Source organism: Lepisma saccharinum, chromosome 17 (genome assembly GCF_977018435.1).
Source record: "Lepisma saccharinum chromosome 17, izLepSacc3.1, whole genome shotgun sequence".
In the NCBI taxonomy this organism is placed as follows: Eukaryota; Metazoa; Arthropoda; class Insecta; order Zygentoma; family Lepismatidae; genus Lepisma; species Lepisma saccharinum.
In genome coordinates this window covers 46,212,357-46,228,571 of record NC_139245.1, presented here as the reverse complement: position 1 = coordinate 46,228,571, position 16,215 = coordinate 46,212,357, and the positions used below count along the sequence as shown (strand labels likewise).

General features: G+C 40.0%; 1 protein-coding gene across 5 annotated transcripts in view; it reads left to right on the top strand.

The window, feature by feature from the left end:
• Positions 1-16,215, top strand: part of ninaC (STKc_myosinIII_N_like and MYSc_Myo21 domain-containing protein ninaC) — a 266,558-nt gene that overhangs the window by 126,305 nt on the left and 124,038 nt on the right. For all 5 annotated transcript variants that reach the window (XM_083139403.1, XM_083139402.1, XM_083139401.1 and 2 more), the window contains one exon: positions 14,475-14,621. In XM_083139403.1, coding sequence (XP_082995529.1) covers positions 14,489-14,621 — 133 coding nt within the window. In that variant the 5' untranslated portion in view covers positions 14,475-14,488. The remainder of the gene's footprint in view (positions 1-14,474; positions 14,622-16,215) is intronic.

Sequence of the window (16,215 nt, the reverse complement as noted above, 5' to 3'; positions counted from 1 at the left end):
ACAAATTGACGTGTTGAATGACCTTAACTACAGACTTCTCTCACTCCAATTCTGATTAATAGAACAGCACACCACAACGTGGGTCATTAAATATTTCCAACTTACTCTCGAGTTCCTCAACTAAAAATAAATCGACTGCGAGACAAAAACTCCTCTGCGATAACTATATACCACGTTATATGCAGAGTATATGTAAGTTGAAATTCCATCATAATAATTTGAATTCTTCAAGTAGTAGCTACAAATATAATTTTTCATGCATATTTTCTTAGCAAAATATGAAGTTTCTCACTTCACAAGGATAACATATATATAGTATTTCACAAGAGTTTTTAGTTCGAGCTAGTCGTAGGCCTAATATGAATATAAACGTCACTTCATTACTTAGTTTAAAAAAGTGCCAGGCAATCAAAATTCGAGGGTATGCCTGAAATTATTTGTAGTATCTCATGTATCAAGGGGGCTTTTTTAAGTAGTAATAGTAGAAACGTAATTATACTGCATGTTGCAACTGAAACCCTAGCCTCGAAGACCGAAGTCGTTGGGTGGTCCACTCATACACTCGGTACCAAACATTTCAAGTTCGAGTAGACACCTGGGCATGGCTGGTTTTTTTTGTAAGCATCCCTTCATAGATTTAATATGATCATCATTCATCTTCATCGTCGCGATTATCTACAAGTGGCAGAAAAGAGATATAAAACAAGAATAATGTATAACAAACAAAAGAGGATAAAAGGATGAACTGAGTTAATGATAGGAAGTTTTATAACATTACTGTTTCTTGAAGAATCCTGTCCTTTGTTACGATTTTATTTCTCAGTCACACGTTGCTCAATGTTCACGTCGACTGTCGTCCTTACGTACTTGAAAATTACTTTCATGTCTGCCTATGCTCTTCTTTCAAACGTGGTAGGTGGGCGCTCTGTCTGTTTCTACACAAAAAAGTTTAATGAACCTCCTGTCCAAGAAGACAAGAATTACTGAAAGTAATTTTCAAAATTGTAAGCGGATGAGGGCCCTTGTAAATGATAAAATATACTGTCCTTTTATTCGATTAGTTTTGAGAATCACTTCCCATACAAGTCTTGCCTTCTTGAGAGTCCAATGGCCCTGTCTAGCCACAAACCAGTTGCACAAACGCGGTTTCGTTTGTTTCGTACAACAATTCCATCTAACGTTTCGTTTCTACGTAGTTTCTACTTGCTAAAAGTGCCTTTCATATCGCCCCAGGGCGTTCTCTACTCGGCTGCTTCGTGACCGAAGGTCACGTGTACAAAGTTTGAGGATTCACATTTTCCGATTTTGCGTGGTGCTGCTGCTACGAGCGAACACAAGGGAAAAAACCTTGGACGAAAAGTCCCAGCGCAGCTTCCCTTCTACTCTTCGGCTCGGCCCATAAGGAAGAACGGTCAACTCTCCCCCTCCCCTCCACGCGGTAGTACAGTGCACAGGAGTCGCGGGTCTGCACAGGTTTCTTTCCTTGTGATTCAGTTCGCCTTATCAAGGTCGTGCAGCAAGCAATTATTTTTCGTCTTCCGATAGGAAAAAGCTTGCCTCTCGCTTACGTGGATGAACGGGTAGCACAGATGATTCTTTGGTTGGTCCTTTATGTTTCGTCCTTCAGCAACTTAATCAAAGCACGAATCATTCTCATCGCCAAACACACTGTATTTTTTTAATTGATGTAACACATGTAAACTGAAAAAGAGAGAGAGAGAGAGAGAGAGAGAGAGAGAGAGAGAGAGAGAAAGAGAAAGAGAGAGAGAGAGAGAAAGATATACATAAACGTTTTCTTACAACAAACGTTTGTTTTCCTATCGTATAAAGTGAACGCACATGTTAAAATTCATCTTGCATAGATAATCAAATTAGAACAAATCCACGTAAAGTGATTTAGTATGCAGAAAATAAATATATTTGTGATAAATACATAGTTAATCAGTAAATTCCAATAACCAGGACTTCTGTCACGCCGAATCTTGTTTACGGATGTTTTCAAACGTTTTGTTTTACAATTTCATTTTTTCACTGACATCCAAAACGAAAATACGTATTATAATTTAATGACTTTCAAAATGTCAAAATACTGTAATGTTACTATGCTGCCGATCACAATTATGAGGCTTCTTCGAACCAGGGTTTCGGAGCGGAGCGGATCAACGCTCCAGCTGTTGCCCACGCTCAGGAGCGAGGAGCGAGATTCTAAGAAATGGTTCACTCCGCTCCGGAGCGGAGCGATGTCTTAGCCCGCTCCGCTCCGGAGCGGAGCGGCGAGAATCGAAAAATTTCTCGCTCCGCTCCGGAGCGAGGAGCGAAGTTTTAGAAAATAGTTCACTCCGCTCCGGAGCGGAGCGCTACCTTGACACGCTCCGCTCCGGATCGGAGCAGAGGAAGTTGGAAAATTTCTCGCTCCGCTCCGGAGCGAGGAGCGAAATTTTAGAAAATGGTTCACTCCGCTCCGGAGCGGAGCGCTACCTTGACACGCTCCGCTCCGGATCGGAGCAGAGGAAGTTGGAAAATTTCTCGCTCCGCTCCGGAGCGAGGAGCGAAATTTTATAGAATGGTTCACTCCGCTCCGGAGCGGAGCGATACCGTGTGACGCTCCGCTCCGGAGCGAGATTATAAGAACTTGCCCACTCCGCTCCGGAGCGCTCCGAGGTTGGATAATACGAGTGTATACAGAAAACTAACGATCAAGGGTTCCGAGTACATTAGTAATTTTGTTTGTGAAATTTGTACGGCATTTGAACATCGCCTGTTATTGTTGTTATAAAACTGATTATTACTAAAGCTAACGCCACGGAAACAGTCCAGTCAAGATCACGTCACTCACCTACAGTGTTGCCAATAAGCAAGGAATAATCCTTACACAATACACCAGGGAAGGCACAATCAACCGCATACGTACAACGCGCAATGTGTCAACTGTGAAGCGTAGAAGAAGTGTGGAAAACCTGGAGAACCAGGGGTGTGTAGGAGGCAAGGGGAAGCTTTGATCTTCACTGGACTGTTTTCGTGAAGAGAGCGATATTATTATTATTATTATTATTACTATTATTATTATTACTATTTTCATTATCACTTTTACTACTCTACTACTACTTCTGGGGACAATATATTTCAATAGCAGGTGTGCCACCTGTGGTTTTATAAGTTGAGAGAATGGAACTCTCATTTCCTGCCACCAGGGATCGCGACTAAAACTCATTTCCGTTCGACTTCTGGTTCGGGCTAAGCACTTCGGCATATCGGTCCGACGTTACAGTCCACACCGTGGGAGAAGTGAGTTATTCCGGAATATTGGTTCGAGTAACATTGGTCAAACTACTGCAGAGAATCCATTTGACCTTTCGAACGCCAGGAGCACGCAGAGGAAAGACGAAACAACGTGTACAGAGGAAGATGACAGGCAGACAGGTGTTCATGCAAAACAAAACACTCGCTGGTGCATGATTGCCATATCTAACTTTCTTTGCGCTGGTTATGATGATACTTTGAATGTAGCGAAAGATAAAAGTTTAAAGTAATTGGGAATTCAGGTTGCTAATTTTCACTGTATGTTTGTTCCGGCATAACTCTCGAACGCCTGGAACGATTTCAACCAAACTTGGAACACGTATCACTTGCAATCTCGAAAGAAATACTGTGTAAGACATCTCTGGCACCCCTAGGGGTGAGGGTGGGAAGGGTTGACATGTAAAACGACCGATATTAGTGTGGAATCAATAGTTTTCGGGGTCGCTAAGATTAATAATGACACTCTCAATGCCGTTCAATTCCAAGACACTCCTGGCACCCCTGGGGTGGGAAGGGGGTGACATGTAAAACGAGCCCGACCCTGTGGCCGAGTGGTTAGCACATCGCTCTATGACGCCAGGGGTTCCGGGTTCGAATACCGGCTGGGCATGGATGTTTGTGAGTGGCCATTCATCAAGTTCATCATATCATCACTCATTCTCATCTTCGCAAATTAGCCAAAAGTGGCACAAGAAGCGAAGTAAAATAAAGCAAATCAATCAATTAATTAGTTAGTTCTACTATAGACCTTGAATGATTACCAAGGTTTCAGATGCATGGAACTAACGATTAAAGATTTTATTTGTCGTTGTTGTACATTGTTTGCAATAATTGTAGACAGCTTATAATTCCACTAACCGAGACTGTTTCGGAAGGATCCCTCCATCCGTGTTAAAAAATATTTTAAATGCCCATAAATCAAAGTTCACAGGCACACATACTATGCACATACTTTTAGAAGAGAACACATATTTTAAAACGTCTCTTTAAGAAAGTAACAATACGCGTAAGCCAGAGTCGGTGTAGCACACTTTTAATACGATTGGCAACGCTGCATCTCCCTCGAAAAGGCAACGATCTGTCTGCCAAGTACGTACAACAGCAGAAGTCATGACGCAATGCACCTGCCAAGGAGCGAGCAAGACACTACGCGCCAGTTTCTTCCACCTTTCCTCTTGAAAGGGGAACAAGAAGGCCAATCCGCTAGCCGGTAGCACTGACGTCAGTCACCTACACAAGAAGCGCAGAACACGAAAACAACAGGGCTGTCGTGTGGGGGAGGTAGCATAAGCAAACGTACAATCCCGCAACACTGATTGCTTGAACGGGTTCATATCCAAAATAAGATAAGGATGAGATATGATGAAATTGAAGAAGGGTCAATCACAAAGAACTCCAATTCCCAGACTGGAGTCGTGAAGCGTTGAGATAACCATTGATGTGGGGGTAGGGCCCAACACATTCCCAATCTCGCTCGGCCATTTGGAGGTGATGTGATCAGCACCACGCTCCGGCCACCTTCCCCCCCCCGAGGGTTTCCCCTAGTTATCCATTTATTTGAGTCTGGGTTAGCCCAGGAGCCGCTATATGCTGGGACAAGGCCGGAATAATTTCGAAGTTAGATCATCCACCGCGGGATTCAAACCCTGGTCTCCAGCGTTGCAGTCAGACGCCCTACCGACTAGACCAGCAGTTGCGGTTACACCATTCATATATAAAAATAACTATCTCACCGGATATGAGCTTGCACTTCAAATGCTCCGATTGCGGATCAGAGCACTATTGTATCTCGCCCCGCTCCGGATCGGATCGTGCATGTAAAAATAAGTAACCACTCCGCTCCGGAGCGGAGTGCTGTAGTACCATGCTCCGCTCCGGAGCGGAGTGGTATCGCACCACGCTCGGCTCCGGATCGGAGCGTGGAAGCAGAAACATCCAACCACTCCGCTCCGGAGCGGAGTGCTGTCGTCCTACGCTCCGCTCCGGATCGGAGCGTGCACGTAAAAATTACTAACCACTCCGCTCCGGATCGGAGCGTGCAAGCAAAAATATCCAACCACTCCGCTCCGGAGCGGAGTGCTGTCGTCCCACGCTCCGCTCCGGAGCGAGGAGCGGAGTAGAACTGACGCTTCGAAATCGCTCCGGAGCGCTCCTTTAGTGCGCTCCGCACTCCGCTCCGAAACCCTGCTTGGAACACGCCTTCGATAACGGTATTTGCTATTCGTAACGGATATGTGTATCACTTTTTCGAAACAGACTTTTGTGGAGGGAAAGAACTGTAACGTTACAAAAATAACGAGCACAATTATACGAGAGACCTATGTTATTCTCTCCGGAACACGGCATCGGACACGGTATTGCACATCGGAACGTCTGTATGATACCAGCTATCAATAACGTTGTTGCTTTGAAGCAAGGAGTGTAACGTTTTTACAGTCGTGGCCTCAATTAAGTTACTGGTTAATTGTAACGTTACTATCACTTTCCATACACACTAAAGTTACTAGTCAATACGTGACAAACTTGTTTCTTACCCTGTAACGTTACTGGTTGCCGGCAATGGATGTAACGTTAAAGCGTCACCGAACGACCTACTGCTTTACAGATCAGTTATGGTTCGGTACCGTTATGCACACCTGTAACGTAATGTTCATATACCTGAGGTAACGTTTCTGTTCACGAAAAAAGTTATTCTGTTTCTGGTTGTAACGTAACGGAAACCGTAATTGAAAATACCGTTCCATTTCGTTACGTTACGACTCCCTGAATGGAATGCGAGTGATACTAGACGAAAGAGAAACTCAAAGAATTGTATTGCATGACCTCGAAGTTCACCGTTCTCTCACTATGCAGCGCTACAATCGCATAAAGCAGCAGCGTGCACAATCTGTATTCTGGTATGCAGAGACCAAATCAATTATTACAGTGTAAAGAAATTACCAGAGAGACTATGGAGGTGAAGAACCTGATGGGAAAACCATTAAGGCATGGTGTGCGAAGTTTTTGGGGACTGGAAGTGTTAATAAACACTATTCTATTCGTGCTACAAACGGTGCACACATAGAAGTGTATTAGAGTTCAGTGTAGAGGTAGGTGTATTGGTGTATTCATGTTTAATGCTTCATGCAATAAAATTCTTTGAGTTTCTATTTCGTCTAGTACCACTCGCATTCCATTATGTTTCATAACCTGTTAGCAATGATGAATTTGAAATGTGGGAGGTTTGAACGCAACACCCTGTATAATAATGGCAAAAAACAATTCCATTTCAATCGTGACAGCAAAGACGAAGTACATCTCAATTACAGCACTGCTAGAGCATTACTGTCATTTAGAAATTAGTTTTGCTGGAGCTGGTGTGTATACTCATCAAGTTGCCACGACCTCACTGTAAAATTACTGCAGTTTCTTTACAGTGTTGCCTGATCGTGTTTCTTTGGGATGTGTTGAAACTTAATCACCCAGTTGCGTCGATGAGATGTCCCGATTTTCGTAAACTTGACTCATGCGTGCAGAGCGATCGTGAGGGGATAGAATTCTGCACGCACGATTTTTAATTTTTTGTACCGTTGTTTTCCCCACTGAGGACAGTGGTGCTACCTTAAGAACGCAGTAGCAGCATAGGCGTGCGCAGACCCTCTGATTAAGGGAGCCAAAGGTTGATGAAAGTCAGTCAGAGAAAGAAAAACCTCATTCCATCTGGCTGCTTTGTTGTATTGAGGGTACCAGAAAGGGGCGTATATAGTGTGTGTCCGGATCCACCTAAAATTAGTCTATTAGGAGAATTCCAGCTTGTGTGGCACAACAAGTTATTTGTTCCCCTCTTCATTTATTTTCCTTGTCTGTGGTTTGTAACGATAAAGCTGGATTTTGCGTAGTTTCTAGCTTTCGTTCAGCGGAAAACAATTCCTTTTCAGGTTTTATTAATACTGTCAAGTTACGTTTGCAATAAAAATTACATTTATTAAAGAATAACCTTTAGTAAACAATTAAAAAAATTTAAAATGAAAGGCCGCTGAGTTCCCGCTTGTCCTCGGTTTATAAAAGTCAACTTAATACGAGGATTTAAGCGGCACTTTGGATTGTATTGAAAAAAAATCTGTAGCTACACACACTTGTAATAATTGAGTTCAAAATAATTACTGAATATTACTACATTTACTTACATAACCAAAGGCTAGCCTGTTTTGAGATCTGTACCTTTGCTCAGAATAGCGCTTTTCCTTCACCCTTTTGTAACAACCACTTCAATCACTGAATACGAGAGCTCTCATTATTATCAAAGTAATCACGTTTCACATTAGCACTAAGTTTTTCACTTCACTTTCCTTTCTGCAAACTCGGATCCAATTTTGAAGAAAACTCTTGAACAGTTGACAAAATCTCTTCGAGATGATCACGTCATCAGATCAGACCCATGCTTCTGGTAGGCACATGTTTCCATCGTCCTCACTTCAGTTTCCGGACCGACCAACTATTTTCGTGGATTCCGAAAACTACTCGTAAAAAGGATTCGAAGTTTCTTTAGTCAATTCGAGCGCATTTGCCGACTTCACGCGAAGAAAACTGCGCCGCCTTCCCAAATACTTCCCACGCTCACTCGATACTGTTCTTAGCGCCAAAAGTAACTGACACAGCTGTTTCCCGCGAGACCTAGTCCATTTTCAGCAGAGGTTTTTATAGTTCTTTTCTTTAGTCCTTTCGGACAACTTAACAATCCGTCACAGGTTCACAGTAATTTACATAGAAACATGATTTTGTACAGCACCAGGTTCAATACAACTGCACATTTATTCATTCCCAATGTGTGGCCAATTTATTCTGCGACCAAATACTAGGGTAACCAAGATGCGTGAATTAATAACAAGTAATTTGCTGCAGAACGAAGTGAGATAGTCCAACTGCATAGGAAATCAATCCGCCGTAGTTGCTTAGAACTTTAGTCTGCTTGAAAATACCTTATTTTTTAAAAGATAATAATATTGTTTAATAACTGTAATAAGATTTCTCTAAACTAAATTTCTAAGTGAGAATATTAGGAGGGGCAACTGCCCCCCTTGCCCCCCGTGCGCACGCCTATGAGTATAGATCCACCAACCCATCTGAATCCCTTGCCGGTAGCAGTGGCGCTAGTGTCGCTAGTTAAAGTTACAGGGAAGCCTGTAGTTTGCATATTTTCCGAAGTTTCAGAAAGCTTGGTGAATCTATAGCAGTTCGACTGTTGTTTCCTACTATTGTAATACGTTGTCAGGTGGACGATGCGAGTTTATATTCATAAATAATACAATAGTAATTTAATCTCTTACACGAACAATGTTGTAATCAACCGTTTTGTCAACAGAGGCATTGCATTGTGGAAAACTTGTTTTTGGTTTATAGAATATACCGTGCGTCCATTTCGATCTGCAGCCGAGAGATCGGGAGAAGCGTGGCGGGCGGCGCTGACGGAGATGCCGACATTTGCGGCCTGAAATGCCCGCTTATTTTTATGGACATATGCAGACATTTATATAAATATTGCAAAACGAGCACTAACCTGTGTTATAAGAGTATGGTTTTAATTTTAGTAGCTTAGTGACTGTATGTGCCGATGATTTTGACACGCCCACCTCTTGTGAAACACGGCGTAGAGGTTTGTTTGGAGAACGTTCTAACGCTGCACCAATATCATCGAGTTTTGCTTCGGTTATAATCCGTCGTTTTTGCTTAGGTGCTTTAAAATTTAACGATACAGTTTCTCGTAATTTAAGGACAAGATGTCTAACCGTATCTCTGTGTGGAGTTGAAACGCATGGGAATTTCTGTACAAATTACCTACACACGTCTCGACACGAGTTTGTTTTCACGTACGTGTCATACATAAAAAATCTTTGTTCTAACGTGAATCTTGCGGCTGGCATTCCAATCGTCTCACTGACACGTCACACACACACACACTACAATAACACAAACAAGTAACTGCAAGTAACCAAGAATAACACTCTTGCGCACAGTACGAAATTAACACGCTCTTGGTTTACATTGCTCGCCACTATATTTACAACTCTGTCTTCATCTAGTCGTGAAGGAACAAAAAACTCGAGCTCGGAGATTTCGGATTGCAAGGAAGCTCACGAACACTTTTGACTTTTAACGGTTTCTTCTACAGCGTAATCTTGATACAGTGTTGCACATTCAAAACCTCCAAACGATCCCCATCGGCACAAAACTCTTTCAAGGATATAAACTTAAGCAGGACGTTACTGGTCAAAACTATGATTAAAATATTTTATTATCTGTGGCTCTTAACATCGTTTCTAAAGCGTATTTTTTGTGTATATAAGAGCAGAACTTGGATGAATTACAGAAGAACTTTTGCGTGTTATAACACAGGTTAGTGATCGTTTTGCAATATTTATATAAATGTCTGCATATGTCTATAAAAATAAGCGGGCATTACAGGCCACAAATGTCGGCATCTCCGTCAGCGCCGCCCGCCACGCTTCTCCCGATCTCTCGGCTGCAGATCGAAATGGACGCACGGTAGTAGTGACACCTTTTATGAACAGATGAAAGAGGAAAAAACGTGAGAGAGAAAGCAATATGGCTGACTGTCTTGCTATTTCTTTGGTATTTGGTTTTTGTTGGATACGATATTGTTCATGTGACCGATTCAATTGTCTTTATTAAAGTAGGCTTCTTGCGATCTAAAAATCAAACCTTGCCAGATAAAATAATGAACAAAATCATTCACAAAAAAGCGAAAACGTGATACACCAAATCTCCGAATTGGAGGGAATGACATGCCCCAGAATTCAAAGACAACCCTACCTGGGTATACTACTCTACGAGGGCCTCACATTTTAAAGAACACCTCAAGAATCCCTAACGCACAAAGGCAACATACATCTAGTGCAATCATATCCAATATGGAAAAGCACAGCACTTACAACCAAAAATAGACTAACGTTCTACTAAGAACAATGTTAACTTATGCATGTGGCAGCATAGTACCCCAGCCTACCAAAGGCCACTGCAAAGTATCCAGAACAAGGCACTAAGAATAATCTCTGACGCAGATCGATATGTACTTAACATTCACATAAGAGAAGCATTAGACCAAGAAACGATATTTGAATACATGCAACGCGAAAGGTTGAAATTCTAGGCACAACAACATCACCAACATAATCCGACCATAAATACCATAGGCCAACGAGATCCAAGAAGACGCATTCACAAAATTCCTAGACTTAATTAAAAACAAATCTAATATGCCAGTTTATTAATGTAATCCAATGAAAAGGGAAATGAAGCAGTGTTACGTTCGGAAAGCACTTGGATGGGTGACCGTCTATTCTACCGAATCAAAACATATAAGTTACTGTTAATTAAAAGTTTGCTACATAAAACTCGTCATGTTCGGAGAAAATTAAATTAGGCCTATTGTTCGTATTAGCTTATCCCAAGCCAATACGTGGAAATAGAAATATAAGTATACATTGGTTCAGATTCCCACAATCCAGTAACACGACAGCCTTGAGAAAAGGAATACCTTAGGTAGAGGAGACATAAATAAGAAATGCAACGAAGACATGGAGAAAAGGCCACTACAATAACTAGAGGACAGGGCAATAAAGTTAGGGTTACCAGATGACAAACTTTAAAAAATAGGACATTTTAAGATTTCACAAACTATCTTACTACTTGACAACTCTCTTAACGGCATAGCGGGGAAATATATAATTCTCTCATTATCGATTACGAAAATATTAATGCAGTGTTTCAGGTCAACATCTATTATGTAATTTGCAATTAAAATTGATATATGTATTATTTCATCAACTTTTACTTAAACATTCGGTATTTCAATAATTATTTTTTAAAAAAAGAAAACAAAACTAAACTAAATTTTTGTCTTTTGTATCATTATTATAGGTTGTGAAACTTGGTCACAATATTAACAATTATAAAATTTTGTTACGAATCTTGAAGTTGAAGCAGTTGTCTAAACCTAAAAAAATAGGACATTTCCCCATTTTCTTAAAAACCCGCCCGGGCCATTTTTAGGACCCGAAAAAAGGACATGTCCGGGTAAAAGAGGACGTCTTGTAACCCTAAACAAAGTTGTCGAAACTTCAAAATAATTTAACCCGCCATGATAAGTCTTGATCTTTATCTTGATGAAAAGTAGAGAATAATAATAATAATAATAAAAGGACAAATATATATTTGCATGCAGTATTAATTAATTGTATTCTTATAATGCCCTCTAAAAAAAGTGTACACTCGCTCTCAATGTATTGAAAACCTATATTTTTTCCAAGCTGAAGCAAAGGCTGTTAGAGTAAGATGCTACTATCATTGTTGCTATTATAATATTATTATTATTATGAATGTATCAAGCGAATGCTCTTTGTCCCGCCAAGCACTAATAACACTGTGAACATGTTACTTTCACCTTTCGTTTGCACCGTTAACGTAACTTCATATGTTCAATCACGAACACAGACTACAAGAATAGGGTTATCGTGGGATAATGCTTGCGATGAAACCAGCCACGTGGAAAGATTTCCATGATTGGTCATTTGAATTGACGTCACGAGAACAAAGGATTTCCTGTTGCCTTTATATAAAATATCAGAGCAATGTTATCAACTTTCTATTGAGATTCCCAGTTCAAATCTGCTTTTAATAGTTTTCCTCGCGTTTCATACAAACGTGGCTCATGACTGGCAATGTTGACAGATCATCTTTTTTCCTAGGCTTTGAAGACAAATGCTAAACCTGATAGTAGTCTGTTTCACTTGAGTTAGAACCAGAGAACATTGTTTTTATTTGCATTTTCCGGAATTATTTTGGCTTTAGGTTATTTTTCAGTATTTTGTGCCATTTTTGTATCATTTTTGAAGTTTCTTTTTCCTCCTTCCCAGTTGTTTCATGAATTTTAAAAAAATGCATTTGCTAGCATTATTTACATGATTAAATTTCCTAACATGGTATTTTTTAGCAAATATGCCATTAATCGTAAATATGGTCACAATACTATTTTTAACTGAAATGTTTGGCAATGGATTTTGAGGAATTATTTGTGGTAAATTTACATTTTCTTCCAGCAAACTTAAAATATTACTTTGGGTGAAGCCTACTTTGAGTTTTCGTTGTTGTCCACTGCTATTGCGTTAATCTGTGATTTTATAGTAAAATTAGTCACAACATTATATATATATATATATATATTCTGATGCACACAAAACAAAACTGAATTTTCAGATGCTAACCGACTACTGAATTATGCAAGGCCTATTCCGAAAGGAAGTGAATGACGTTACAGAAACAACTTGCGGAGTATTTTATGTAACCTTGAAGTAAAACTGTATAAAACTACATTAGCACCTAATTGCTTTTTTCGCTTTGCTTTGATAGTTTAAACCACCAAACAGATTTTATCAAATTATTTAACTGTCACTCTTGTAATTTATGGGAAAATCGAGCTTTCATTTTAAGTTCATATTTTAATCATTTTAACTTCATTCTATACGTCATTTCTTCAGATTTTTTTAGGTCAACTTCCGATCCCTTCTCATTATACCACCCAATCCTGCTAAAATTTTAGCCCTTCAAATAACAAATCAAATCATAATGTAAAGTTACTTCACTGACGATTGAATTTTGCATTTTTGTTATTTCGCGTCACTTTTCTGTCGCGGTTGGGTAATCGCGCCGCTGAGAATAAGTGACGATAAGATGAAATTAATGTACACTCACGAAAGACCCATACCTGGATTCGAACCCGGGAACTTCGATGGCGAGATCGAAGCTAGTTTCCCCACTCGACCTGCGAACCGGTTAATAAACTTAAGAACACATTATTAAGCGCCGACATCCAAGGCGGAGTGGTTAGCGTAGAGCGCTACGATAATTTTCAATCAGTTTTTATAATATCCGGATATCGGATATTCTAATATCCCGATTATCCGTTGCATCCGAAACGGATATCGGATAATTTGAAATTCTGATTTTCTGGCCATCTCTAGTTCGAATCTTACCCTGAACATGGGTGTCCTTTCTGAGTGTTCCTTCATGATATCATCACTCATCCTCATCTTCGCGATTAGACAAAAGTAGCAGAAAGGCGAAGTACGAGGGCTGTTAAATAAAAAATGATCATAAATTTCTTATGCTCATGATGTATTGTATACAAATTTAATTTTATGTTGCATTGTTAGCTTAATGTGTAATGAATATGTGGTAAGCGTTTCAATTATTTCTTGCCAGTAGCACGTCAGTAGCAGCCGTGCAAGTTCAGACACGTTCAGTATCGCCTACGCCTCATACCCGAACAACAGGACGTTCGGGTGCAGGTTTGTTCGCAGTTGAAGGCGATGTTAGAGGAATATGAGGTGTTTCTTTCGAAGATTATCACTGCAGGTGAAACTTGGCTACACTATTACGATCCAGAGAGCAAACAACAAAGCTCTGTGTAGAAATCTGTCATCACCAACACCAAAGAAAGCAAAAAAATGGTGCCTTCTGCTGTGAGGGTTATGGTATTATCATTTTTCGATATTCAGGGAATGGTGTATCAGCATGTCGTACCAGCACATACAACTGTAACTGGAGCATACTATAGGGATGACTGAAAATTCTCCAAGTCCATATCAATCGCAAAAGGCCACATTTGAGAGAATCAGGTTGGATGCTGAACCACGATAATGTTCGCCCGCACATCGCAAATGTTGTTACTGCATATCTCGCCACACAAAATGTGACATGTGTTCACATGTGACTTCTTTTTATTCCCTAATGTCAAGAAACACCTTCGTGGATAGCGTTTTACATCATCAGAAGGAGTGGTGAAGGCAGCGGAGGCGATTTTGAAGGACCTCTGAAAACATGGCTTCCAGCATGTCTTTGAAGAATGGAGAAAAAGGTGGGACAAGTGCATTGCATCGCATGGGGACTACTTTGAAAAGGACCATCAAAATTTGGACAATGAGTGAGAGTATGTTGTTATCACAAAATTATGATAATTTTTTATTGAACAGCCCTCGTAAAATAAACGAAATCAATCCCATTATTCTGCTGTTAAAATTTTAAACATACACACTGTATAGAGACATTATTGCCAGAAATGTAATATTCAACAGTTATGTCTATATCAAGTGTTTAATGAGAGTACTTTTATTTTCCAGGCGGCCTGTCAGATATGGCGTACCGAGGCCTGAGTCAGCACGTGAACTTTGACCAGCTGCCAGACCCCGCCGACCGCTTCCAGCTAGAGGATCTCATCGGAGAGGGGACATACGGGGAGGTGTACTGCGCCAGGGACCGCCATTCCGGTGAGTATTGATAATAATAATAATAATAATTAATTAATTGCTTTATTATGGGAAACCAGGGCTAGAGTTGTTTTGGAAGACAAATTCTAAGTCAAATATGTATAATAAAGGGATTACAATGGTAGGAAATTAAAAGTACAAGTCTCTAGTGTCATACTAACGACACGTTTGTGAAATTAGGCAAACTACAAATATGCTACAGGGAATATTTCCAACCTGCAAAAATTCATTCTCGCCCCGGTGGGTGGGGTAAGAGTGAACAGTGCACGGGGCAAGAAGGACCGCACAAGTAAATATTAGACGTTTAATGAAACACAAAACCTATTACTAGACGTCGGATTTTAGGTTTTTAATCTATTTTTCTATTTACAGGTATGTAAGAAATAATAAGTTATGTCAGCGTTTCTTTATAAAACGCAACAACTGATGAAGTTTTGTAGTGCCTAAAATAACCTATTTTGCTTGTTACAACCTAGTTTTAGGTTTATGCGCCTAAATCAAGCCTTTTTAAAGGTTTTTACAGGATTTTTGTGTCACACAGAGGCATTTGCTTTGTTTGGTCACGAAAAGATTCAATGAAGTACGTGTTTGAAATGTACTCTCTTGTCGATTTCTCTTCCTCCAAGTCCATGGTGATTTTTCAAAGCTCTAAACAAAGCAAAATATCTGGTGCCACTGTTACCTGTACAATCCAAAGTGGTCTGATCTGTGTGGTCTTGCTCACTTTCGCGTCACTTCGGTGCTTTGTGGCATTCACGCCTTGCAGACTAACATTTCAGCATTGAAGTTTCCACCACTGACTATGTTCTTGTTGAAAGATTTCAGCATATAAGATGATCCTCACAGACAAAATTGCGGAGTTTGATTGTGGATAACATGAAAAGAGATTTTTGCCTAACTATACGGCAAAGAGTGAATTTTAATAGCAAATTTCCAATGGTAAGTTCTGCCATCGCCGTAGGGTTAGGCAACACACATAACGTTATGCAAGATAGTGCATATTTCAGGATATAGGTGTCCCATTTTCATTGCCGGTGACTATACCTAATCAGCATTTTTCAGGAATTTTGAACTATTTTAAGTTTTTTTGAACCTACTTCAGGATTTTTGAGCCTAAATTATGATTTTATGACCTATTTTAGGATTTTTAGGATCTATTTTAGGATTTAGAGCCTATTTGAGGAACCTAAAAGCACACTTTTTAGAACCTAAAAATTCGAGGTCTACATATTACATTGCAGTGACCTCAAATTTTGTATTTAGAACACATTTGAAAGAAGAAAAGTATACGTGATCATTATTGTCAATGAAATAATTGGAATGTAACTTGCGGTGGCTCTGAATGAGAAAGTCCTCAGAATCTACTTGAAAGTATAAACACAAACACTTGTAAAAATGAAACTGAAAGTAGCAAAGGAAAACAAAAATATCACTTGCAGTAGTCGCACACATACTTTGAATTTGAATTTTTGGGTGCGTCAGCACTTAAAGGAAATTTTGCACCCGTCACGTTATACGGGGTGCAGCCCCTCACCATAACTAAAATAGCTGTAATCTAATTAACTAAAATATTAAAACATTCTGACTTCAGTTA